Raw genomic sequence first — 27,954 nt, forward strand, 5'->3', positions numbered from 1 at the left:
GTGCAGTTGAGCCAAGATCTGTGTAATATATTCAAATGGTCTTGCCCTAGTGAGCAACCTGGCCACCTAACTGACACTCTATGGCCTTTTAAACGTGTTTGCGGGAGCAGGGCTATTGGTTTATTTGTTACCAAGTTACGTATTTTGGTGTTTTTATATTGTGAGCTGCCCTGTGATCCTTAGATGCAGGGCTGAATAGAAATTTAATAAATAACAGAATGTCTTTACTCCCGACAAATCTCCCTCACTACAGGCATAGTACAGTGGGCCAGAAGTATATTTCTTATTGAAAATGGCTCCTGCTTTGCTGCTGCTACTCTGCAGCACACATGGAAATTGATAAAACAAGTGTTTCATCAGAAGAATGTGTTCTAGCCCAGATAGCGCATGTAGTGCCCTTTGGTTTGGCCACCCTTAGCTGGAGTGCAACATGGCAGCAACAGCTTTGCTGCAGTGAAAACCTCCAATTTTGATGGCTTTAAAAGAGGATTGGGCAAATTCATGGAAGAGAAGGCTACCAGTGGCTACTAGCCATGATGGCTATGCTCTGCCTCCACCGTGGGAGGCAGAATCCTTCTGAATACCCAATGCTGGAAACTGCAGGAAGGGAGAGTGCTCTTGAACTTGGGTCCTGTTTGCAGGTTTCCAACAGGCAACTGGTTGGCCACTCTGAGAACTAGGTCTAGTGCCTATAAAAACTGACACAACAATAAATGCTGAGTGAGGTACCACAGGATGCTTTATTTTTGCTGCAGCAAACAAGCTTCTTCTTTAACTGTTGCTACTATGAGACGAGCTAGTAACACCTCTTCAGACATATAAAATATTATCCTTGTTCATTCTTCTCACAGTAATCCTGCGACATAGCTGCACACACAAGAACACGGTTGTGTTGAGGAAGTGGCTTGGGTGGAGTAGATCCTGCCCAACACCCACATTTCAAAGCAACCCAAACTGGCAAAACTAGCATGCCTGCAAAATTAGCATCTCTAGACAAGTTTCCCAAAGCTTGGCTGAATCTTGTGTTGGAGATGAAAGGTTAGTACCAAAGATGACTGATGCATCTCCAGGAGAAGGGAGTTCTACAATCTAGGTGCTACCACAGAGCAGGCACTTTCCTGGGTCACTACACAATGGGAAACACTCCTTTGTGGGGCCATGAGAAGGGTATCCCCTCCTGATCTTATTCCCTCCTTCTCCTCCTCCTCATCTGGTTCTTTCCTCCAGTCAACTTGGCCTGTATGTCCCTTATATAAAGCTTTCAGTTATGTTGTGCATTGCCAGCCTATTGTTACTTTCCCAGGGGTACCAATTTTCAGACTGATTAACCAGGGAAGAGAAGCAGCGGAAGAAGAATGGAAAAAGTTCAAGGACTATCTAAAGAAATATTACAAAATTAATGAAAGTTAGAATGATGTTGGACTGGAAAGTAAATGGTTACTATTAGCAATGGTTAAGACAAGGAGAATAAGGAAGATTAACTTAAACTTAAAGTAAAATAAGGGAAGATTTGCTGAATAATTGATTAGAATCTGGAATACAGAAAAGGGAGGCATGAGGAAGTCGGGGAAGAAAGGTATATGAAATTAAGATATGAAATGGTACTTGTTTTTTATTTTTGTTTTTGTTTTTGTTTGTTTATGTATTTGCTGTTTTTATGTTATGTTTGTGTGATTATAAAAACTGTTTAATAAAAAATATTTAAAAAAAAAACAATTTTCAGACTGATTGCCTACAAGAGGAGGTTAAGAGATTTCCATTTTACCCACTCCAAAATGGTAATGCCTGTTCATGCAGGAGAATCACTGCACTTACCATCCTGAAATTTGGCAGGCTTCATCCCCTCAAACAGGGCACCCATATCTGCAAATTGCTTCAATTCTGGCAGAAAATAAAAAAGTTAGAGACTATACACTTATTTCATTTTCAGATGTTCCCTGTACGAAAGTTGGCAAATATTGGTAGCATTTGGGCCCCAAGACATTCAGAGTTTTAAAAATTAATAAATAATAATGCCACCAGCGGCTCCCAGGGCACGTTACAATTCAGAATGAAAAACAGGTAAAACAGATTACAGTCACAGGAACAGGGCAGACTCTGAAAACAAACATCTTAAGTGCTGGGGTAGAGAGGTGTGCTTTTCAGCATTTGCCAAAAGCTCTATAGCAAAAGTACCAAGCACACCTATGTGGGGAGATCATTGGGCCAGTGCCACCCTGAACTTCCGAGGGTGGAAGAACTATCAAGAGTCAGCTGGCTCGCACCAGAGCGCAAGCTGCTTCTTTTTTGGTCTCACACTCTTGTGCATGCACAAGAGCTCAGAACAAAAAAAGGAGCATCCTAATCTGGGTGTTAAGGGATGCGGGTGGTGCTGTGGGTTAAATCACAGAGCCTAGGACTTGCCGATCAGAAGGTTGGCGGTTCAAATCCCCGCGACGGAGTGAGCTCCCGTTGCTCGGTCCCTGCTTCTGCCAACCTAGCAGTTCGAAAGCACGTCAAAGTGCAAGTAGATAAATAGGTACCACTCCGGTGGGAAGGTAAACGGTGTTTCCGTGCGCTGCTCTGGTTCGCCAGAAGCGGCTTAGTCATGCTAGGATGAGCACCGCAACCCCAGAGTTGGCCACGACTGGACCTAATGGTCAGGGGTCCCTTTACCTTTTAATTTGGGTTTTGGCGGGTATGTCCAAAAGAGGCTGCAGCTGGCAAACTAGCCACAGTTGGATGTAGACACTCCTAGCCACTGAGGCTCCTGGACCACAAATAACAGCATTGGATCTAGGGGTACCCCCAAGCAATGAACTGCTGCCTCCAAGGGACTGCAACCCCAAACAGAGCAGGCTGTCTTCCCACCTTGTGGACTTGATAACTTGAAACACGTAACACCTGTCTTCAGGATTCAGCTTCAGTTTGCTGGTTCACATCCAGTCCATCATTGCCCCCAAACCTGTCTAGCACCTCAGCTGCATCTCTTGATTCCTCTGAATGACATGCTCTTATTCATTCAAATGGCATGTTTGCCTAAATGTGAACTATTTCAAACAGAAACAATTTCTTCCTTAATCCCTGTATTTTTCCATATACATCAAGCTTTCTACCATCATTAACCAAGTGCCCTCCTATTTAGGGACAGATGGCTTCCGTTGCTCCCCCCCCCCATGACTGGTAATTCAGGGCCCAGATACAATGAATGAAAAAATGTTCTCAGGTCTAGTTTCTGTTTACTTCCCTGGAATAAAATCCATATGGCCAGTGTTAATTATGTTGGCAAGCGCTTCACTGGCAGCACGCTGAGCCAACGATCAACCTGATTGCATAAATATATTAGTTGGAAGGCTTCAAATTTTTATTATTTCAAAGACCAGGAAGGTGGACATTATGCAGGCTTTCGTTTAAAAGGTTTCCTCTTGTCAAGCATGCACAGGCCAAGCCTCTTGTGAAGTCATTAACCTTTTCTTATTAACATACATGGGCTGCAACTCAGCTTGCATTCCCCCCGCCAACCTAAAATTACATTTTAATTTCATCCTAGAAGGACTGAACAACATATTACCTTAGCAAATGCAAGTTACCAAACCTGTGGTTGCCAAGACACTGTGAATGAAAAGGGCAGTAATTGCAAAAGGAGCCAGTGGTGAGCGAAGGGGATGCCTAACAATCCCTGCCAATTCGCTCATGCAGATATCTCCAGAGGTCCCCCCCCCCCAACCAGCAGTACGTTGCTGCTGTTATAATTGATTTATTAACTACATTCTAAACCACTGTCACAAGGTGATTCATACATAAAATAATTAAAAACAGTTAACACAAAAAAGGCAAAAGATGCTGTTGTCTTACTTTCGGTGTACCATAAAGCTCAGTTTATTTACACAGCACTATTGTGAAAACATTGACAGTACATCCAGTCAACATCAGATTTGATGGTGTAGAATTAAGAATGATAAAAGAGCCATACAGTGAAGCCACAATCCTGAAAATAAAATCTGATGTAGATCAACCTTACCCAACCTGGTGACCTCCAGATGTTTTAGATTGTAACTCCTATCAGACCCAGCCAGCAAGCCTAGCTTAGATATTCCTAAACAATCCAAGCTAATAGAAGCTCCTTGCCTAATCCGGAGTAGACACCATTGATGGATTTGACAGTCAGCCACTCTTCTCTACTGGGGATATTGGAGCTGTGCCCAAGGAGAGGTCTGGCTATGTGTGATGGGCTTCTCTTTCTTCTGCTCATTTAGACAAACAGGGCAGGGGCATGGGGGACAGCATATAAGGGAACCCATCCAGACCTCTAATGCTGACCAACCAAAGTGCTGTCCAGCATAGATAGGGGTTTAAATACTACCTGACTCCTGTGTTGAGAACTTGGAACCACGGAGAAATCCAAAGCACCAAAAGAGACCCTTCAAATAATGTCACCCTCTTGCCTCAGGAAGCTGAAGTTATCTATCTTCTTTTACGGATACAGTGTTCTGCTGACCATGGATATTCTACCCATAGAATTGGTTGGTTTCCAGTGACACTACACAAGACGCCTTAGTATTTTCAGCATTAGAGCAATGAAGCATCCTACACTGGCATATAGGGAGCCACCTTAGACTGAGTCAGACCATTAGCCCATCTAGCTCAGTATTGCCAACACTGATTGGCAGGATTTCAGACAGGAGTCTCTTGTAGTCCTACCTGCTAAGGCATGCAAAAGAGATGCTCTACCATTGAACTGTATGACGCTTCCCCACGTGCCCCCGGGTTGAAAAGCCTCAATGACAAAAGACAAGAGGTATCTCTTTGTACAGTGGGAAACAACATTTACTAAGCAGAAGAGAGTGGAGGTGAAGACAACCTGCCAAGACCCAAGCCTCTAAGATGACTATGTGTTTGAAAGGAACTTTTGTTTCAGGGAACTGTCCTAACTTGGAAATAAAAAAGAATTATGGTCTAGTGCATAATCATCCCTGACCATTGGCCATGGAGGCTGGAGCTGATGGGAGCTGTAGTTCAGCAACACCTGGAGGGCCAGGTTCCCTATACCTGGTCTAGTGAGATGCTGCTCCTTCCCCAAAACAGGCCCAGAAGCAGACTTCAGCATAGTGATGGGTATGCGTGATGGCCAGGCCTAAACTTTGGTCAAGACACCTTGTTTATGTGACAAGATGAGAGGGGTGGCGAAGAAAATGAGGAGGTTCTGTCAACATGCAAGCTGTTCTGTAACCAAAAGTGTATTGCTTATGTTGGTGAATATGTTTTGGGCTTGTTTTGAAAACACATTGTACTATGAGATAAAGAAGCATGCTAGTCTGTTTTTTTTCTATATAAGCTTGGGATTCTCTGCTTGGGGCAGAGCAGCTTGTAACACTCTGGTGTCAGGCTGCTTCTCCTTGCATGCTTGAAATAAAGGAGCCCCAGGCTGTGTCCTGATTCAAATACAACATGTGGCTATTTTTCCACAACAATATAAAAAACCCCCCTTTTGATCTGAACAGCAGCACCGAGGGAGAGAGGTGCACTAACCTTTTCACCCTGCAGTGTTGTCTTTATTCAAAATCCTATCCTCCAGTTCCTATTAGTGGTTGCTTGGAGGGGGGGGGGGGAGATGCAGGCAATGGTGCAGGATTGAAAGGGTTAAACACACTTTTATCCTTGATTGGCCACTGCTTTAAATAAAAGTGAAGGCCCCACAGTTGCTTTTAAGTACATGTCTGTCAGGATATGTGTGTGTGTGTGTCTGTCATGTCTATTTTTGGCTTAGAGGTTTTCCTGTTCTAAAAAGGCACTCTCTCTTCCCAGAGCTAAAAAAGAAAAAAAAGTAAATAGTTTCTATTCAATAAATTAACACTTAAGAAACCATTAAAAAAGCATCAAGTATAACCAACCAACAGAGAGGGTCATATTCTTCTGCTTGGGGCTTGAACCCAAACAATAAATAACAGAGGTTCAGTACCCTGTGGTTGGAACAGGCAGTTTTGAGAATACAGATGTCATTTTGTGGTTAAATCACACAAAGGTCTCCAGCATGCTTGTACAATTGGAAAACAACCTCTTTCATTTATAATGGAAAGGCAATAAGGAAATTAAAAGGCCCATTCGTCCCCTACACTACCTCACCTCCTCTGCTACGTAGCTCTTTTAATGAGCAAAACATTTTGCATAGTAGAAAAATGAATGAAGCAGACCTTATGGGGGTTCCCCCAAGATGGTGGTGCCAGGTCAACATTCACCAATTACTCAATAAGATTTACGTCCCTGAATTATTAGTCTACTAATAATGCCATTCTGCCTGAAGTGTACAGTGCATCATGGAAAATGCAAAGCATGCTGCAGATAAAAAGCTGGTTCCCTACCTCCAGACCTAACTGAAAAGTTTAAAGCAAATGTGCAAAGATTAAATACCCCATGGTTAGCATCAACCACGTTTTACGTGATGGGTTTGTTTTCATGCAGATCACATATTTTTAAAAGTGAATATATTAAAACAGCCTAAAAGGCAGAGAGAGGAAAAACAACCAGCATTCCTGAAGTTGCTTAAATGCTGAAATAAGTGTCCAATTGGTTTCTGGTTCCAGACCTACATCTAAGAGATTCTGGTTTACTCCTCTGGATGCATTCCTATCACAAAAAGACCCAAAGTTGACAGACAAAAACCTAAAAGGCAGCATTATGGTATGAGCAACGGAAACAGTCAACCAGACAGTCAGTGATTCACAGCATACATCTCCTCCAAAGCTAAAATCAGTGAAAGTTGTATACTATATCCCAACTCAGGTGATGAACAATGGGATGGGGAGTTATCATGAATAAGCCTGCAGGCAAAGATGGAGGGAACAAAAAGGATAATAAGGCCCCATCTTGATTTAGAACAGCAGTCAAGAACCTGTGGTCCTCCAGATGTTGCTGGACTAAAACTCACACCATCCCTGGTCACACTGGTTGAGGCTGATGTTAAAGTCCATCAACATCTGGAGGACCACAGGTTCTCCATTCCTGGATCTAGAATTAACTACTGCCAAGTTAGTGTGGGGTCCTGGAGTTTCTGCAAATTTATTCAAAGTGCTTCATATACGCACTCACACACAAATCCATTTTCATAACTCTTTAAGGTGGCGATTAACTTAGCCCATTCATTACCACAGGCTCATTCATTACCACAGACCAAGTGCAAATAACTTTTTCATGATAAGGGCCATGGAGCTCTGATGTATGAAGGGTCCAGAAAGCAACAGCAACCTGTAACTTGGACAGGGGAGGGGGGGAAAGGAGGGGAGTTAGTACTTAGATTTTATTTCTGCCATTTTGGAATGAAGCCCCATATAAATACTTTCTGCAAATAATAAAAAAGCAAACAAACCATGTACACAATAGCAACACAATGACAAGTTTCCATCCCAGCCCACTCCGCGCTGAGCTAACTTTTCTATTGGCAGGAATGAGCCCCTCCCCACACACAAGGGGAGCATTCAAAATGCAATCTCTGACCCACAATATGAATCGACATTTGTAGGGAAGGTCTAAATTGCTGTCCTGCAAGATAAATGGCAGGAAGCCAGTTGCATGCTGTGTGTTTGTGGGCTGTTGCTGTTGAGAGTCTCAATCTTATCTGACATCTTCAAATGTTTGGCTAGTTTTCTCCTTAAGGTACAAGGCAGCAGGCAGGTAGCATGAGCAGGTCTAATTAAAACAGGAATTGACACGTGTAAGCTTTGGTTCATATTAAAAATATTCTGGGTTGTATCCAATGCTAGTGATACTCAGAGCGGAGGAACTGAAATAAATGGACAACTTTGGTCTATTAAGTTCAATGAGTCCATGCTGAGTAAAACTTAAGCTGGATACAACCATCTATATGTGGTGGGGAAGGCGCACGAACCCAAAGCTTTGCTTGAGACCCGTACAACCCCCATACTGAGTCGTGTTATGTGATCATAAAGGGAATTTTATCAGGAAAACAGAGTCTAAACTCACCCTTTAGTTCCTGCTGTTTGACCAGCAATATTGCAGCCATCAAAATATCCTGAGTTCCTTTTGACATAGCTATACATCCTGTTACAGTTTAGCTTAGCGAGGCCAATGCAGCTGCTTGCGTCCTGCAACAATCAACTTAGCTTTCGTATTACACGGGTAGGGGACCCTTAAATACAGTTCAGTTTTTAAAGTTGTCATTCCATACACACTTAATCCATAAATAAACTGACTTTTTTTTTGTTTGTTGACTTAGCGGTGCTTAAAAAGAAGAAGGGATGAATAAATAAGAGGACTACACTTGGAGGCATTATGCCAGTCCCTTACAAGGACTTTCACTCCCTTTTGCCATGCTCCATGACCCGGTAGGGAGGCACAGATGACCCCCTCGAACCATGTTCCTCCTGCACTATCGGCAACGTAGCAGGTGCGTAGATCTCAGAGATGGTGTCGTTGTTCTCCAGGGCACCATAGGAAAATGACGTTTTGAGCTCAGGCTGAACTGCCGTTCCGTTGTCATGCAAATTCTGCATGCCTACAGACAAGAAGGGGAGGGAAAATATGTCATTTGAAAGGGGCTTTTTTTGAGGGGGTGAGGGACTATAAACTGCTTTCTTTCCTACTTAAGCACATAATCATACGAAGCTGGTTTATATTAAATCAGAACACTGATCTGTCACATCCTCTGACCAGCAGCGGCTGTCCAGGGCCTCAGGTTGGCATCTTTTCCAGCCTTAACACCCAAGGTCCTTTTCACTTGGCAACTGACAGGAATTGAACTTGGGATCTTTTGCATAATAAGACACCAAATAATAAATAAAGGGCTTCATTTACGGAAGGGTTGGGGAACCCGTGACGCTCCAGATATTGTTGGGCTAGAATTCCCACCATCCATTGATTTTTGGCCATGGTGGCTGGGGATGATGGGAGCTGGAGTTCGGTGACATCTGAAGGGCCAAAGCTTCTCAGTCCCTGATTTACGTGAGGCAACTCCCTATAAGTGTCTCCATAATCATTCTATGGCTGTTACTTATGTCAAGGGACACCAGAGAGGTTTGCTTCAAAACACATAGAAGAGTCAGAGGCAGTTGGCAAAGGACTTGTAAAGAATTGTGAAAGAATTAAAATAAGCAGATATTCCTCTCTTTAAGCAATATTTATTGTAAGTTGTTACTTAATAAGTAATAGTAAATGTCAAGACCACAAACAACTGAAAACTGAAAACACTCTTCCTAGGCCAGGGGTGGCTGAGCTGCGGCCAGCCGAGATGATGTTGGACTCCAGCTCCCATCATCCCTGACCACTGGCCATGCTGGTGGGGCTGATGGGAGTTAAGAGTCCACAGCAAATGGAGAACCACAGGTTACTCAGACCTATTATTGGCAAACTGGATGGCTCAGCCACCACCAAGAGGGACACCATTAGGAGAGAGAGGGCAAGGCTCTGGCTGGCTGGCTGACTCCAGCTACAAAAGCTGAGGCTGCTGAATAGAATATTGGACTGGGGTATTATTTGGGGGAGAGGGTATTGTTTGGGGGCCGTTGCTGTTGCTGCTTTTTTTTGGTATCTTTATTTTTGATCATATGATTTATGTGGAAATTGTTCAATCTGGTAGTGTTCTTTTTGATGTTTTGCATATTGTTTGACTACTTTTGTTATGTTTGTAGTTACGCAATTTTTTATATGTTGTAAGCCGACTCGAGCATAATTTTAACTTTGGAAAGGCGGCATACAAGTAAAATGATTGATTGATAATTGTCCATAAAACAGGCCCAATAAAACCAGTTCTGGGGATTTTTGAAGGGAAGCCATGGCTATTGAAAGTGATAGAATACTGCTTTAAATATGTAATGCAGCTGGGGCCAGGCAGGCAGATGACATTTTAAAAAATGTGTCACTATTAACTTGCTCATAAAAAGAAAGAATTTTTATTTTTTTTGGCCTTACTTGGCATAGCATCCATGGAGATGTACGGTTCGAAAAAGATTGATTTCCTCTTGTTTCTAGTGATCAAGAAGACGCCTAAAAATGCAATGAGGCACCTGGGTGGGTGGGGGGAATAAGAGAATACAATTGCTTTGTGAAATAACAGAAGGAGCAAAGAAGCTGACAGCAAAGGAATTTAAACAACAACTTGATCTCATGTTAGCCAGTTGTTTCTTAAAAAGGCTGAAAAAGCTGTTTTCCTACTGACCAATGCAGTTCATCAGGCAAAGTAATACTGTAAACAGTTCTAGAAAAGATCTTACTGGTGTAACATTGTGCTATGCAAGCGCTATTTGTAGACTACACTAAATAAAACGAGTTCCTGCAACAAGATCGTAATTCTGCAGCCTGCTTTGAGCACGAAACTGTGCAATCATTGGCTATATGTTACTGTTTTTAAACGTTTTTCGATCTTGATATTTCAAAATGTTTTCACTTTATTTTAAATTGTACTACTTTATTGTTTGCTGCCCTGGGCAACTTTAGGAGAATGGGTGTGGTAAAAATAAAAATAAATATCTTCACCACCACCACCCTAAAATTGCTTGTATACATAGCAACTTGGACACCACTTTGTCTACGGCAGAACTAGTGAAAGGAGCCCAGAGCACCATTAACTCACCTGCTTTCCTGCCTTTCTTGGCTTACAACATCCGCCAAGACGGGGCAGAATGGTTTGGGTCAGGAGGTAGTAGAGGGAAAGAGAAGTCCCTTCTGCCTTGAGACGGAGAGAGACTGCTCATAAAAGAAAACTCTCTCTGGATCGTGAGAACTGACAGCCTGCTGGTCTTTAATAATGTCACATTACATGTGTGATAGCTGGGGTTGTAGTCCAAAAGGTCTGGAGTGCACCAGGACAGCAAAGTCTGGACTAAGGCAGCCACTAAGGCTTTGAGGTGCTAAGAATTCGGAATTCCCACCTGCCCTGCCCAGATTATGTAAAACGAAATGATGAAGCAAAAGTACCCAAAATAATAGCACACCGCACTACCCCTAAATCAATACCGTAAACTTACCCCAAGGCAAACATGCATATATGAAGTATGTCTTCTCCAATGAAGTCCAAGTAGAAGGTTGCACCTGACACAGGAGGGAGGAGGAAATGGAAACATGACATACAGCATCTTCAAACACAAAGTTTTTGCCACTTGCTAGACAAAGGTAATCAAACTGTTTTTTCATTTTATATTACGCATGGGAAGCAGCTGGGAGTTGTAGTAGTTCCAAAGACCTGGAGGGCAACAGTTGGCCAAAGGTTGAGTTATAACTTCACTCCTGGCATCTGGTACAGTCATCCCTTATTACCCTTGTTTATCCCTTCCCTTCACTACTGGCAAACATTAGAATAAGTTCCTTCAGACAGAGATCCTTGGCTTGTTTTCAGAAAGTATACTGAATGTGTCACATAAAACATTATCTCTTTCCAAGAATGAGCTTCTGAATGCAAACTACACTCTGGGTATGAACCTAAGTGGAACATAGGAAGCTGCCTTATACACAGAGTCAGACCTTTGGCTCCATCTGGCTCAGTACTGTTTGCACTCACTGGCAGCAGATCTCCAGGGCTTCAACGGGGTCTCTCTCAGCCCTACCTGTAGATGCTGGGGATTGAATTTGGACCTTCTGCGTGCTCTACCCATTGAGCTATGGCCCTTCCCAGTGAAACTATGCTATGCTGTAATCCAGCCTTTGCCAACCTGGTGACCTCCAGATGTTTTGGATGGCAACTCCCATCAGACATTATTTTCTTAGGAGCCCATCTCAGGCCACAGAAATTTGTTGACCTGCTCCAGCCACCAGTTTAGGTTATTTTTCCTTATGTCTTTTACCTGCCGTAATTGCTATTGCAGTGGACAAGATGTATCCTATGCTGGCAATCTGTGATGCATCGTACAGTTGTGTTGCTTGTGTTAAAAACCTACGATCAAGAAGCAGAATTAAGAATTAAACAGGCATGCAATCAATCAATCAATCAATCAATCAATCAATCATTCAATTTAAGGAGTGTGTTGCTAAAAACATTAAGTATTTAAATATAACAAAAGCAGGGGGTCAGACTGATAGGTAAGAGCCCTCTTCTGTCACATATCCCCTAGCAACTAGTATACAGAGGTAGATTGCCTCTGAAGCTGGAAGTTCCACTTATCAGCTATGGTTAAAACAGCCATCAATATGATTTTATATTGCATTCTTCTGTCCAATTTCTTTTAAAAAGCTACCTAAGCCAGTGGTCATCACCAAGTCTCCATTTGTTATTACATGTTTGCACCACCACCTGCCAAGGAGCTCAGAGTGGAAGACATGTGCTTCACCCCACCCCCATATCCTGTAATTTACCGTATTTTTTGCTCTATAAGACTCACTTTTTCCCTCCTAAAAAGTAAGGGGAAATGTGTCTGCGTCTTATGGAGCAAATGCAGGCTGTGCAGCTATCCCAGAAGCCAGAAGAGAAAGAGGGATCGCTGCTGTCGCTGCGCAGCGATCCCTCTTGTTGTTCTGGCTCTGAGATTCATAATTTTTTTTTCTTGTTTCCCTCCTCCAAAAACTAGGTGCATCTTATAGAGCGAAAAATACGGTACATTAGGTTCAGATAATCACCCAGGGCATTTTACATCCAAGTGGAGATTTGAATCCAGGTGTCTATAGTTAGGTATCCAGCTAATATTTTATTTATATGTACAGCTCAAAAGAGGCTGACCTAATCATAACAATCGTTGATTCCTTTTATTCTCCATTAAAGCAGACACTGTATACATCTGAAAACTTTATGAACTATTCCACATCAGTTACAGAATGAAGGGTGGGTAATAATAACAATAAATTAAAATTTCTTCTTCTTCTTCTTCTTCTTCTTCTTCTTCTTCTTCTTCTTCTTCTTCTTCCACCACACTTTAGCTCCAGCTTACTAGCCTATACAGTTTTCCTTCTACAGCAGGGTTTGAGGAATGTGTTCAGATGTTGCTAGACTACAGCTCCCATCATCCCTGACCACTGACGATGGGAGTTGGATTCCAACATCTGGAGGGCTAAAGACTCCCCAATGATGCTCTATAGTTCTCCCCCTTGATTGCTTTCCCCTTCAGTCTGCACTAACCCAAATGCTTTTTCTTTTCTTAACAGACACAGATCAGGCTTGGTAAGCTAAAAGTTACCTATCTATGCCTTGGTAGCTAAGAACAAAACCTCGACGTCCTGGGGCAGCAGATCTTAGATCACCAGATGCTAAGAAACGATGACGGAGGTTGGCTGTCTAGTTGGTCACTCTCGGCAGCCAGAGTGTCAGAATGGGTGGTTGTTTGGTCTGACCCAAAAGGGCAATTTTTCTGCACTGCAGCACATTGACTGTAAGCAACGGGAAGGCGTTCCTCAAATGTATCCTTAAAATGTCACAAGGTACTTTGTAGAAGAGGAAAAGCAGCTAACAGCTACTAAAAGGCCCACTGCCAGTAATAACAACGAACAATACAATTACCTAGCTTTCCCCCCTGGGGCTGCTCTTTAATGTATTATTCATTTTAATTAAATTTCAATTATGCTGACATTCAGTTGTACGCTACAGCTGGAAAATAAGGTTGCTCTTAGAAGAAGGGAGAGGAAGGATGCTCCGAGCCACTTACGTTGCCTGAAAGGATGCTGTTGCCACCATGCAAACCACCATGATGTAGAAAATGGGGTAGCCCAGCTGGAGGTTCCCTCGTATCGAAACCACCACCATGCCTGCCACTGCCTTCACCGTGATGACTGTCATAGAACCTAAAACATATTTAAGACAACAACCCTCCCATCACTATAGAACAAGGAAAATGACAGTCACAGGAAGCAAAATGTCCAATGGTAATGAGTTCCACAAGTCCCACCAACGGGAACATTAGAGTCCTGCTGGATGAGGCCAGTGGCCCATCTAGGCCAGCATCCTGTTCTCACAGTGGCCAGCCAGAGTGGCCAGCCAGCAGGTGGTGCTATGGTCTAAACCACTGAGCCTCTTGCGCTTGCTGATCAGAAGGTCAGTGGTGCGACAGGGTGAGATCCCGTTGCTCCGTCCCAGCTTCTGCCAACCTAGCAGTTCGAAAGCGCACCAGTGCAAGTAGATAAATAGGTACTGCTGTGGCGGGAAGGTAAACAGCGTTTCCATGTGCTCCGGCTTCTGTCACAGTGTTCCACTGCACCAGAAGCAGTTTAGTCATGCTGGCCACATGACCTGGAAAGCTGTCTGTGGACAAACGCTGGCTCCCTCAGCCTGAAAGCGAGATGAGCGCCACACCCCACAGTCGCCTTTGACCGGACTTAACAGTCTAGGGGTCCTTGTATGCTCTTGGGAGGCCTGCAAGCAGGACCTGAGCACAACTGTACTCTCCCCACTTGCCATTCCCAGCAACTGGTATTCAGAGGCATAAGGCCTCTGGCAGTAGAGGTCAAACATAGTCCTTGTCCTCCGTGAATGAGCCTAGTATTCTTTTAAAGCCATTCAAGTTGGTGGCTATCCCTAGCTCTTGTGAGAGTGAATTCCACCATTTGACTACAGTTCCATTTGCACTATGCATTTAAAGCGGTACCATATCACTTTAAACTGGCATGGCTTCCCCCAGAGAATCCTGGGAAGTGTAGTTTGTTAAGAGTGCTGAGAGTTGTTAAGAGACCTCTATTCCCCTCAGAGAGCTACAATTCCCAAGTTCACCAAGAAGGACCGACTGTGAAAGCAGCTCTGACAATTGTAGCTATGTGGGGGAGGGGGGAGGGTCTCCAAACAAACAAACAAACAAACAAACAAACAAACAAAGGCTGTTTTTTGTTTGTTTGCTTTACAACAGCAGGGATACTGGAATAAAAATACACAGAACTATGCTGCATTAGCCCTGCTTTCATAATTCATGAATTTCAATTCCGATATGGGCAGCGGGCATTGCTTTGTTTTTGGTAATATGTGCACCTTACCCCTGGGACCCATTAGGAAGAAGGGTGGTATAAAAGTTTTGACAAACAAGCTAGGCAGCCAACTAACCACAGGCCTACTCTGACTCAACAGACACAGTGGTTGGAAGATTAAGCCACGTGCTTGAATCTTCAATGTTGTGTGAACATAGCGCATGCGTGAAGCTTACCCAGGAGTGCTGCCAACAGCAGAATCACCACAATATAGTTAGCTTTCCTCTCTTTGTAGAAATACAACAGCAGGCAGAAAATGATGATCTCTATCAGCTAAGAGAAAAAAGAAGAAAAAGAAGACCATGCAGAAATAAATATGGGCTATAAAAACAAACAAGTCAACACACACTTTAGTTTTGTTAAGAACTGGAGAGGCGACTCCATTTGGGAAATGGAAAAAGAATGGGCAACAGCTGCTTCGTTTCGCAGCAACCTGGGAATTTTGTTTTTTTCCTCCAATTTCCATCCTATCCTGATGGCACATAGAAACAGGTAGGTAGCTGTGTTGGTCTGATGCAGTTGAAATTTAAAATAATAATAATTTTTTTAAAAAAATATTTCGGCACATAGAAAGTTACAGTGTTTTACATAGCACAAAGGTATGCATTTTTGTCCTCTTCTGTTTATATCCTGCCTTTCTTCTGTCATGGAACCCGAGGCAGTGCTTCCCAGTTGGTCACCCATCCAACCAGACCTCAGACCTGCTACCCTTTAGTAAGGAGGTAGCCTTATGCAATGTGAATATGCCCTCCCTGAGATTTACCTCTTCCCCAGGCACATGCTCTGCCATTTTCAGTCTTTACAAATGTAAAGGGAGCCCTGATGGACCAGAGCCAAGTTTCATCTGGCCTGGCATCCTGTTTCAAGCAACAATGAGAAGCTCACAAGCAGGTGCATGATGGAGCTCTTAATTCACCTAGGACAGCAACAAAGCCACCTGCCATTTGTCTCCAGCATCCAGTCCCAATATGCTGTTCTTTCCACCCTCCTCTACACTGTTGCAGGGGATCTCTGTCCCCACCTCAACCCACATTCCTCTGCTTAAGAAGTAGCCAATGTGGTATGCTTTCCAAATGTTGCTAGACTACAACTCCCAGAACTCCTGACCAGTGGCCATGCTGGTAGGGGCTGGTGGAAGTTGATGTCCAACAGTATCTAGAGGGAACCACATGGGCATCTTATGATGTTCCAGCTATGAAAATGAAGTGGAAGAGGTTGAGATGACACACCCTTTGGGCCTCAGCTCAGAGACAGTTTGTTAGTGTAGGATAAAAACCTAGGGAAATAAAATCTTTCAAGTGATTGCCAGTAAAGGGTCTTTGATTCTCCAAAATTTAAGGACGCCAGTTTCAGAAAGTGTGGGCAGCTGTAAGGAGACCCATAACCCCTTTTCTATATCCAAACCTGCATAGGTTTCCCTGTTAAAAAAAAAAAAAAGCCCATGGGCAACGTTTTTCCTTAAAACCCCAAACTAGGCAAGCAGATTCTTGGATGTAGGCAAAGCACCCCAGATAGTATCACTCCAAGACTGGCCTCCTTACCATATACAAGAGAACCGGCCAACTGACCAAGTGCTTAGTGATGTTCTCTCCTGTCATGGTCTCATGACTGTTAGGCCCGAAGGTTATCAGCAGGTATGTCCCGACAATAGCCAAGCCACAGCCTATGAAGGACAAAACATAGCGCCCTTTGGCAGGAGGAAGGGAGGAGAAGCTGTGTTAGTGGGTTAGTTCAGAGGCCTGTGGCTGTGTGGACGACATACACAAGAGAAGGACAATGGGAGGAGTCATGGATAGTCCATGTTATTGATGACTGATGAGTTTGATTATTACTGGCTGGTGTGTGGAAGGGATTTATGAAAGAAAAATCTGGTTTTAAATAGTTTATTATTATTATTTAGATTTATATACTACCCTTCATCAGGGAAGTTCACAAGATAAAAATACAAGATATATAAATGGTTGAAATAAATAAATGTGTAATGGCTATTTGTAAGGGAGTGAGAATGAGATTGTGAGGATGGTTGAATATTATTGAGAGCTTGATTTTTGTTTAACAACTACACACACACACACATTTGTTTTTCAGAATTTTATAACAATTTTCTAACAACTTTATAACAACTACGATTATAGTTAAGATATATGGATATTGTTTGAGAGTTTGCTTTGCATAGCAATTCTGACATATATATATATATATATATATATGTGCACTCATACTTTTCTATTTCTTTGAATTTTGTATGGATATGATTATTGTGATAAATACAAAACAGCATAATATCTATATACTTTGATTTTCTTCTTACTTAAGAATGCTTGAGATTGTGTTTATTGTATACCTAGGCACTTGGATTTTATTAAATGCAAACCACCTTGAGATCTATTGATTGCTAGTGGTATATAGACTACTCAGTCTTTTGCAAGTACTGTGCTATTTGCCATAAAAATGCTAAAATTCTGCAAAATCCAGAGTAAAATAAAGCTAAACTGTTTTGGTTTCTGTAGCGGTGTGCAAAACTCTGAAGAAAATTCATGCCAAGTCTCTCCAGTAGTCATAGATGCAGAGTCATAAATAGCAATTTCATACATATAGAGAGCGACAGAGAGAGAGGAATATATATAAATAAGCTAGATAAGAATGGTTCTGAACATTTAAGAATACTGCCAGCAGTGCCTGACATTTTCACTTCTCAAACTGATCCTGCTCAGAACCTGTTATGCAAAAATTGCTTATGTTGAGTTTTATATATTCCTGTCTCTTCCTGATCCTGTAAGGCTGGCCAGCAGTATTCATTGACTGAATTTGCTTTACTGCGTTGGGCTGCTGGCACAGAACCCACTAGATGCTCCAAGTGCCCCCTTGCCTGGCCTTCTGCCCCCTCTAAGCCTCTGCATACACAGAGACCTAGATTTCATCATGCACCTTAAACACCCACCCAGTTTAATTAGAGATGAGAAAGGGGGAGGGAACACCTTAATGTAACTTATTGCTATTTTATTTAATGGCCACATGATCTTCAATGCCCATCTTGTCCAGGTTGTGCCACCCTAGCTACCGCAGCTGGCTCCAGCCAGGCTCCCTTCCACCAACTTGTGCACAGCCCCTGATCAGAAGGGAGACAAACCTCCAGGCAAAGAAGTGTCTGCAAACTCCCCCTTTCCTCTTATTCAGGCTCTCAGCGTGCCACAGAACTACTATATGCAGGCAGCTGGGTTAGCAACACTCACAAATTTAAGCTCTGCATCTCCGAAACAATGAAAAGCTAGCCTGCCCTCACAAGGTCGTTCCTAACAAATTAGAAGCCAAGAAAGAAGAAAAAAGCAATTTGCAAGAACAACGGGAGCTTCCAGGACTGAGTGCCAGGAACCAGTTCTCATCAACTTGTACACACATGCAGAAGAGAGTGAGGAGGCAGTAAAGGAAAAGCAGCAACAGAAAGCCACATTCTACGCCAGAGCTAAAAAGGTATTTTAAAATCCAGAACTTACTCAAGAAGTCTTTCGGCTTCCATTTTTCCTTAATGAATATGATTCCAATGATTGCACTTGCTAAGTGAGAAAATAATGAAAGGTGAAGGATGTTATTAACATGAGGGAGAGTAAAGTACTTATATAGCTTCCCTTTTAGGGTGCAAACCCTTGCAAAGGCAGCTTGCAAAGCCACCAACGAACAGAATACATATAAGTACAAATATAAACTCTATCTATATATAGATAGCTATAAAACAAATATAACCACAAAATAAAAACATAATAAATATAATATAAAGGTAAAGGCAAAGGGACCCCTGACCATTAGGTCCAGTCGCGGATGACTCTGGGGTTGCGGAGCTCATCTCACTTTAGTGGCCAACGGAGCCTGCATACAGCTTCCAGGTCATGTGGCCAGCACGACTAAGCTGCTTCTGGCAAACTAGAGCAGCGCACGGAAATGCCGTTTACCTTCCCGCCGGATCGGTACCTATTTATCTACTTGCACTTTGACGTGCTTTCGAACTGCTAGGTTGGCAGGAGCAGGGACAAAGCAATGGGAGCTCACCCCGTCATGGGGATTCGAACCGCCGACCTTCTGATCAGCAAGTCCTAGGCTCTGTGGTTTAACCCACAGCGCCACTCGCGTCTCAAATATAATATAAATATATAAAGTAACTATAACACAAATTTGGCATGACTTGGGTCCTAATTTGGCCCATAATGCAGTGCTCCCCAAACGATGGTCACCTATCCCACAGCTGACATCATATGTGACATCAGGTGTGGGGCTGGCAGAGACACAGTGGGATTGGTTGCATGAACAAGTTTCCCCGCAGTCAATCCCTGCAGAAAGCAGCTTTGTCTGCCCTAGGCTTGAGTACTGAGCTGGCAAATCCCCTTGCACTGCACTTTCTAAATGCTTGGCAACCAGTTGGCTGTCAAGAACATGGAAAACACCATGCAGGGGATTTTCAGCAGGTGGGCAAGACAAACCACCTATCAATCAATCAAGCAACCAAGCAACCAACCAACCAATCAATCACCTGACATCATTATGATGTCAGGAGATTGATAGGTGGGGTGCCCCACCCACCTGACAAAGTTGGGCTGCGACCTGGCCCACCAAGCCAAAAAGATTCCCTATCTCTGATATAAGAAAATGTTCTAAAAACAGACCCATAAGTTGGAGCACCTAGAAAAATGGCAAGGATTAAACATTAAGTCAAACTGGAGGCTTGTGAAATGTCACACACATAAGTATGTATGTATACATATTTAAGAAGAAAGCCACACTCTGCCTTCTGTGTCCCCCTTCCCCTTCAAGCTTCTTAACTAAGACAAACTTGTGTGAAGATACGTTTACCTATAACAGACACGGCACCAAGTGGCACAATCAGGGAAAGGGGCGCAAAGGCATAGGCAGAGAAGACCCCCAGCTCCCCCAGGAACAGCAGGAACAGGCCACACCACCATGTCTTGGTCTTGAAGTAGGCTCGGTGGTCTTTGCAACCCACCAGCCGGATATGGCTGTATTTCTAAAGAGAGAAGGGGAAAAGGCAACAAGACGTCACAGTGGCATTATTATTTTTTTGCTGCTGAGGTTTGCTCTGGAATCCTTTTGCTTTTGTTTCCCCCACCGCTCACCTGGAGGTTGAGTGCGATGCTGATAACGAGGTGTCCAAAAATAGCCAGCAGGGCACCAATCAGGTTTTCCTGCAAGAAAAAATGATATATGCAGTTATTAGCTTTCTACCCCACCTGCACATACAGAAAACATGCTTGACTGGCCAAGGATGTATAAGGCTTGATAACATGGGACTTTCTTCCGAGTTGACATGTACATGTCTGTGACATAAGTAGCTATCAGTCTGCAGCCTTAGGGCAGTTTCAATGTAAATAGTCAAACAAATTCTAATTCTGCCAAGGTGGCTTACAACATCATCACAACACTGTGCCAAAGGGAAGCAAATTCAGCCACCAGTAACGGCAACGGGTTCTCTCGTACCTACTAGTCCTTCCCACAATCCCTTTCCCCCTGAGCTGGACAATAAATTACACTAGTCCTGAAGCCATTTAATCCAATCCCTTTCCCTTCTTTTTATTTAGCTCAATCCTTTTTATTTCCCTCTTGTTGGCTAAAGGGAAAGAAGCACAAGAGTGCTCCTCACTTCCGTTGTGCGGGCCAGAGTCCAGCAAGGTGATGGATATGGCAAATGAACTGCCTTCAGTTTTCCTGTGGGCCAATCTTAGGATCGCACAGTTAGGCTGAAGTTCTGTACCCCTTACCTGGGAGTAAGCCCCACTGGACTCCATAGGACTTACCTCTGAGTAGACATGCGCAGGATTATGCTGTTTTAAGCAGACAGCAGCCTTAGTGTTCAAACTAATACAAACCTTTAACTTGAAATTATTTTGAAGACCTGACAATTCAGTCAGTTACACAATTCAACAGTGTACACCAAGTGTATTCCATAGTGGGTGCCTCAAAAATGATATATTGTATAGTTGGAAAAGGTTCAGAGCAGGGCAACCAAAATGATAAAGGGGATGGAGCAACTTCCCTGTGAGAAAGGTTGCAGCCTTTTGGGCTTTGTAGCTTGGAGGAAAGGCGAATAAGAGGAGACATGACAGAACTGTATAAAATTAGGCATGGCATGGTGAAAGCTGTGGTCTAAACCACAGAGCCTAGGGCTTGCCCATCAGAAGGTTGGCAGTTCGAATCCCCACAACGAGGTGAGCTCCCGTTGCTTGGTCCCTGCTCCTGCCAACCTAGCAGTTCGAAAGCATGTCAAGTGCAATAAGATAAACAGGTACCCCTCCGGCGGGAAGGTAAACGGCGTTTCCGTGCACTGCTCTGGTTCGCCAGAAGCGGCTTAGTCATGCTGGCCACATGACCTGGAAAGCTGTCTGCGGACAAACACCAGCTCCCTCAGCCTATAGAGTGAGATGAGCACACAACCCTAGAGTCGTCTGCGACTGGACCTAACGGTCAGGGGTACCTTTAACATTAGAACTTGTGGACCCATCAAATGAAGCTGCATATTGGAAGATCCAGGATGGACAAAATAAATGTACATCTTCTTCACAAAGTGTATCATTATGGCATTCATTCCCACAGGAGGTAGCCACCAACTTGAATGGCTTTAAAAAAGGGATTAGACATGCAGAAAGATATCAAGGGCTACTAACCCTGATGGATATGGTCTACCTCCACTGTTGTGGGCAGCAAGCCTCTGCTTACCAATTGCTAGAAACAACAGAGGGGAGAGTCGAAAGGCACTCAGGTGGCCACTTTAAGAGTAGGATGCTGGACTAGGTGGGCCACTGGCCTGATCCAGCAGGGTCTTCTTATGTTCTGACAAGGGGGAGGGCTTAAGACTGGTGAAGCACACTGGACAGCACTGAAGGAACAGGAGCATGCAACACTGGAATGCTAAATTACTTCGTACTGTCTGTCAGTAGTACATTAAGGTAATATCCATACACTGTCATGTGCTTTTGTCTGGCTTAGGACACTGTGGAGCAGGCAGAAAGCTCAGCTGCCCCCCCCCTCATGTCACCCCAAGTCACAGCCTCCCTTCCAACAGTCATGTTCGGTAGAAATTTCTCTGTGATGTTTTTTTCTCCATGGGAAAAAATCCTGTGCATTGTTTCAGAAAAGTTAATTAGTAACACAATGAAGGGATATAATACCCTTCAAGCTGTGCTCTTTCAAAGATGTGATTAAGGGTTTTTTAAAAAAGTGACTATCCCTAGGAAGCATATAACCATGTATGTAAACACAAAACCTATGTATATTTATTTAGGCTATGTGTGTAACTAAAAGATAAAAAGCAACTCAGCCGTCACATGCTAAATCAAGATACTATTACATTTAGGACCTTAAAAAAATGAATCTAAGGCTGTGTACACACCATACATTTGAAGTGCATGACTTTCTCCCGCCCCGAATCCTGGGAACTAACCTCAACAGAGCTACAAATTGCAGCACCCTTAACAAGTCAAAAAACCCAGGTTTCTTTTTTTCTGGTGTGTGTGTTTTAAATGTATAGTGTGTACTCAGCCCAAATTTACACAGGATTGTTGAGTTTTTGGGGGCAAAGTTGTTGAGCTTTCTTTGCAAAATCTCCATTTTTAAATACTGTAACTTTTTACAATGATGTTTTTAAGTGTTGGAAGTGGCCTTGGATCCCAAGTTCGGAGAAAGGCGGGATATAAAAATATATTATGAAGAACTCATCATCACCATCATTATCATGTTCATGCACTGCACATCAAAACTGTGGTGAAGCATAGAACCATAGATTTGGAAGGGGCCCTGACGGTCATCTTGTCTAAAACCTCGCAATGGAGGAATGTGCAGCTGTCCCATACGGGAACTGAACCTGCAACCTTGGCATTATCAGAACCACACTCTAACCAACTGAGCTATCAACTGAGCTGATGAACAGGCCTGAGGGCCTCCCCCTAAGACCCAAGAATGGAATGACAACAGCAGCAGCCCAAGCGGCAACTTACTCTGGCTTCTATAAATATAACTATAGCAGATTCTGCTGGTTTCTTAGCCAGCTTGATTTTGCAGGTCAATGCAGAGGAAACTTCTTCCCTCCCTGCCCTGATCCTTCCAGGCAGCTCTCGAATGCAAGGCAGCAGTGCCAAAGCAGAAACTAACCCCAAGTAGCCATTCACCACACCATTTTAAAAACACTAAATTAAAAATTTAAAAGCACAGCTTAACTGAGACCAATTTAGGAACCTTCTTCACGGAAAGAACTGAAGTGGTGTAAGTGGTTAAGGGTGCTGAGCTAAGTCCAGGGAGACCCAGGTTCAAATCCCCATTTAGCCTTGGAGCTCCCTGGATTGCCCTTGGAGGACAAGAGGAACCTACAAAACAGGGTTGTTGTGAGGATAAAATGGCAGAGAGAAGCTTGTTTGTCACTCTGAGCCGCTGAGAGTAGGAACATACCGTATTTTTCCGTGTATAAAACTAGGGGGGGGGTTTAACCAAAAAATTACGGTCGGTTTAAAATTGGGGCTCATCTTATACACAGGTAGTGCTGAGGGGTGTTTTCTTAATTTGGAGTCCCCCAAAATAGTCTTATACATGGGGGCATCTTATACACACAAAAATACGGTAATTAAGAGCTCTGGCGGTCAGGTCAAAGGACCAACCTATCTAGAATCCTTACAGATGGTTAAAACTGCAGTAAAACAGACTAAAACAAATTAAAATGCCTACTAACTTTCTAAACCTCTCAGCAGGCTTGTCCTGTTCTCACAGTGGCCAACAGGATGCCTATGGGAAGCCCAGAAGCAGACCTGAGCACAACTACACGCTCCCCTCCTGCTGTTTCCAGCAACTGGTAAACAGAAGCATATCACCTACAACCGTGGAAGCAGAACATAGCCAAGAGGGTTAGTAGCTACTGATAGCCTTTGCCTCCATGTAGGCTAATCCTCTTTTAAAGCCATCCAAGTTGGTGGCCATCTTTACCTCTTAGTGAAATGAATTCCATGGTTTAACTATGCACTATGTGAAGAAGAACTTTCTTTTGTCTATCTGTCCTGAAAACATGACTGTAACCACTTGCAATGGGGGAAATATGTAATAAATCAAGGTATTTTTTCTGCAGTCTTGGCTATTTTTTATTATTATTATTATTATTATTATTATTATTATTATTATTATTACTACTACACATTTATTCAAAAGTTAAATACAGCTTTGTCCACTGCCATAATATCACAGAATGATCACTCCAATCCTCAATCCGTCATCACTGTCATGTTGGCTTGCCAAATACCCTCAATAGCAACCCAGCTACCAATCTGGTTTACTAGGCATCGTTTTACTAAAAAGGTAAAGGTACCCCTGCCCGTACCGGCCAGTCGTGTCTGACTCTAGGGTTGTGCACCCATCTCACTTAAGAGGCCGGGGGCGAGCGCTGTCCGGAGACACTTCCGGGTCACGTGGCCAGCGTGATGAAGCTGCTCTGGCGAGCCAGCACCAGCGCAGCACATGGAAACGCCGTTTACCTTTCCACTATAAAGCGGTACCTATTTATCTACTTGCACTTAGGGGTGCTTTCGAACTGCTAGGTGGGCAGGAGCTGGGACTGAAAGACGGGAGCTCACCCCGCCACGGGGATTCGAACTGCCGACCATGCGATCGGCAAGCCCTAGGCACTGAGGTTTTACCCACAGCGCCACCTGCGTCCCTATCGGTTTACTAGGCATTTTCAATTAATATATCCCCTCCACAAACACCTTCAGTGTTGATGATGGCATTAAGATATCCTTCAATAAAAGAGAAAAAAGAGGACCAAATTCGGTTAATAACAGCTGGAGCATTGCTTTATCAGAATGCCTCACATACCATTGGTGGCATCTGCAAAAAAGATACCTTTGACATGATTCTTTTTTGCTTCCTCCACACTGACTTTCATTTCAGGCTCCTTTCTTTTAAATATTAAATATCCATTTAATAAATGAATAGAAATTGAAATTAATAGCTGTGAGGGTGTTAAACTTTTTGTGTTTTTGCCAGCCTGAAAACTTTTGGGTTATTGAATAAATAAACTACTGTATTTCATAGATATTTTGGTAAATATTATGATCTTTCTCAAAAACCTTGGGAAAACTGGAGGCTGGGTAAGAAGGCTTTCATTGTAAATGTCCAGCAACTCACACTCATTACTTCTTTCAAAAGAAGTCTCTTTACCTGCACCTTTGTCCTGTAGCAACCTCGATAATAATCTAGGATGGAAAATAACTTTACCTTGTAAGAGAAGGAATCCTCATGAGCCAGCTGCGGTACAGACAATGTTGCAAGCGGCTGGAGCTGTAGACCAGGGCCATTTGCTCTCTCCATTTTGGTTTACTTCTGCATTCCTTTTCCAGTTTGCTTCTTGCTTAGTTATAACTACAGCAGTGCTTTAAACCAACCAGGGAACAACTGGATCCATCTTTCTCCTCAGCATTTTGCCACTACAGAGGAGCCATGATGGGGTGGGACCAGGTATCTTGTCCGTTGTTGCTCTGCTTCCTGCACAGAAACAAACAAAAAAAATTAGGGGGGGGGGAGAGGGCAAAGTTTACTCCAGAAAGAGACACACTGATGACCAGATGTTTCTGAAAAGCTTCTGTTTCCTGGTCACTGGTAAGAGAGCACCGATGTAGCATAGAAGCCATGAACATGCTGCACTTCGTACAGGGCTCCCCTTGAGACTCCGCTGGAAGCTGTAGCTGGCACAGAACACAGCACATATTACACCTGAGGAAACTGCATAGGTGCAGAAGGTCCCAGGTTAAATCCCCAACATCTTCAGGCAGCACTGGGAATATTCTCTGTCTGTAACCCTGGAGAGCGGTTGCTGGTCCGTGTGGACAATACTGAACTAGACAGACCATCAGTCAGACTCAGAATAAGGCAGTTTCTTATGTTCTTCAGAAGCAAACACTGATGATTTCAGTGACGCTTATTCCCATGTAAAAATCTAAAGGCAAGCCAATTCCAATAATGGTCCAATTCGGTATAAGGCAGCTTCCTATGGGTTTCACCCAGCAACACTGTCATGTAAGGACATTCTGCTTGTGCAATGGAAATTTCCCTTCCTCTTCATCCCCATTGCACACTTCTGAATTTGTTCTGGGGTTCCCCATACCTTGTGGAGCAGATGGTGGAGGGAAGAGAAAAAATTCCTTATGCCGGGGGGGGCGGGGGCGGGACGGACCTGTGGTTCTTCAGATATTGTTAGTACTCCAACTCACATCAGCCTCAGCCAACATTGCCCATGAACATGGGTGATGGGAGTTTGAGTACCAACAATATCTGAAGAACCACAGATCCTTCCCACAAGCCCTAGGGAGTGATCTAATTTAGCATGTCTATTTTACTTGTATTTAGCAAACAGGGACTGCTCCAAGGTGACTTACAACTTGTCTGTTATTTGCAATTGGCAGCTGGTTTCTCAATGTGATTCCCCTACTTCAAACACCAACGTGGCAGAATTCCTTGCCTACAGTCTGTCCCCAGTTCTGAATTCTAAAGTTCACTAATCTCTGTAGAGCAAATAACTGATTTAGGCATTAATCCAAGTTCACATTCAGATAAATATAACACACTAAGTAATATACCAAATATAATCCTCTCTACCGCCCCCCTTTCACAGCAACTCTTCTCTTATGGGGTGCAGGGAAAGCAAATCAGTGATCTGTATCACAAACTCTTTTCAGAACAATTCTGTGTTATTTACTTATTAAACATATTTATGGGCTGCTCCTCATATAAAGTATCAGGGCATTGTACAACAAAATTTACAAGTGCAAAAAGCACAAAATACCGTAAAAATGCAGAGGAATCGTGAAAGTGAAAGGCACATCTTTAAAAAGTTTAAACAACCCAACAGGCCTGCCAGCGTAAAAAAGGATTCAAGTGACGTCTTAAGGATGCTTGCTGGAAGAGTGTTCCACACTTATGGGACCAGCAACACTAAACGCCCAACTTGGCTGTGGACGCACTGTACATTTTTAAAGCACATCCCACCCCCTACCACCTCAAGATTCTTGGGAACTATAGTTTTCCGCTCACAGAGTTACAACTCCCAACACCTTTAACAAATTACTGTTCTCAGGATTTGGGAGGGGAGTGGCTTTACATGTATCGTGTGCATGCAATTCTAGTTGGTGCCAAACTTTTGAAACACAGGGATTAATTAATAGCACTCTATATTTATTCATATACCTACCTGTGACCGGGTCTGGTACTGTATTCATTTTTGTGCACCATGGCAACTCACACAGTTCTCTTTTACACTGTTGGGCGTTTTAGCCCCCGTCTACATAAAAATACAACATTTTCCTTCTCCTGCCCCCTGCCCTGCATTTAATGGCAGATATATTATGTGCAGTATACCTGCGCACTTACTGGACTGACCACTTAACGCATTGCATGAAGTGAGCGCGCTGGGCCTCCGGCGCATGAAAGCCACAATCAATCGTTTCGTCTTTCAAAAGGCACCACAAGATACTCTGGATGGCTTTCCACCATGATAGACTTAACATCGCTTGTCCCTGTGGAACTGGCCTTTATGTGAACATTCAGGATATGTAAACTTCCCAAAAAAGAAAGAACGAAAAAAGGACCGAATAAAAGGGAATAAAAGAGGGACAATAAGCAGGTGGAATTAAAAGCAAGTTTTCCTCCCTCTTACTTCCTGGTTAATGAAAAGTCACATTTTAACTTCTCCGTTTCTCAAAAGCTTGAAGGCTACTAATAAACAAACGAAAGATCACTTTGATTATCTATAAATTCATTTGTTTGATTGCTTTTTATAGTAGCATTTAACAGTGAAAAAACGACTGAATTATTAAGTAAGACTGCAAACATCCAGGAAAAACAAATTATTTCAAGTGCATTCATTTCTAAATCCATTCCAAAACTCCATTTCCCTTTACAAAAGCACCCCGAAACACTCACCTTGTCTTAGTCCCCAGGTGGGCGTATGTGTTACCCAACCTTCGCAGCCAGAAAGCAGAATGTTTCTTTCCCAGCAGCTGATGGAGCGCTCGGAACGCAGGGCGGGGCTTCGCTCCTCAAAAAACAAGCATCCTA

At 43.3% G+C, this 27,954-nt stretch overlaps 1 protein-coding gene across 5 annotated transcripts; it reads right to left on the reverse strand.

The window, feature by feature from the left end:
• Nucleotides 1-7,484: 7,484 nt before the first annotated feature.
• NIPAL3 (NIPA like domain containing 3) lies at nucleotides 7,485-27,878 on the reverse strand. Of its 5 annotated transcripts, none has more exons than XM_053398772.1 (13): nucleotides 27,820-27,878; nucleotides 27,268-27,454; nucleotides 25,120-25,386; nucleotides 19,986-20,054; nucleotides 19,705-19,876; nucleotides 18,357-18,416; nucleotides 16,404-16,525; nucleotides 15,039-15,135; nucleotides 13,557-13,692; nucleotides 11,769-11,857; nucleotides 10,956-11,019; nucleotides 9,901-9,995; nucleotides 7,485-8,488 (listed from the first exon to the last, which is right to left on the reverse strand). In XM_053398772.1, exons 3-13 carry the CDS (start codon nucleotides 25,210-25,212, stop codon nucleotides 8,289-8,291), a joined length of 1,197 nt encoding a protein of 398 aa, XP_053254747.1. In that variant the 5' UTR covers nucleotides 25,213-25,386; nucleotides 27,268-27,454; nucleotides 27,820-27,878; the 3' UTR covers nucleotides 7,485-8,288. The 5 variants fall into 5 exon arrangements, 4 of the variants coding, with proteins under 4 accessions (XP_053254747.1, XP_053254744.1, XP_053254746.1 ...); XM_053398769.1 differs by having other exon boundaries at nucleotides 16,404-16,549; XM_053398771.1 differs by having other exon boundaries at nucleotides 16,404-16,549; nucleotides 27,256-27,454.
• Between the last annotated feature and the right edge of the window lie 76 nt (nucleotides 27,879-27,954).

Source organism: Podarcis raffonei, chromosome 8 (assembly GCF_027172205.1).
Source record: "Podarcis raffonei isolate rPodRaf1 chromosome 8, rPodRaf1.pri, whole genome shotgun sequence".
NCBI classification, from domain to species: domain Eukaryota; kingdom Metazoa; phylum Chordata; class Lepidosauria; order Squamata; family Lacertidae; genus Podarcis; species Podarcis raffonei.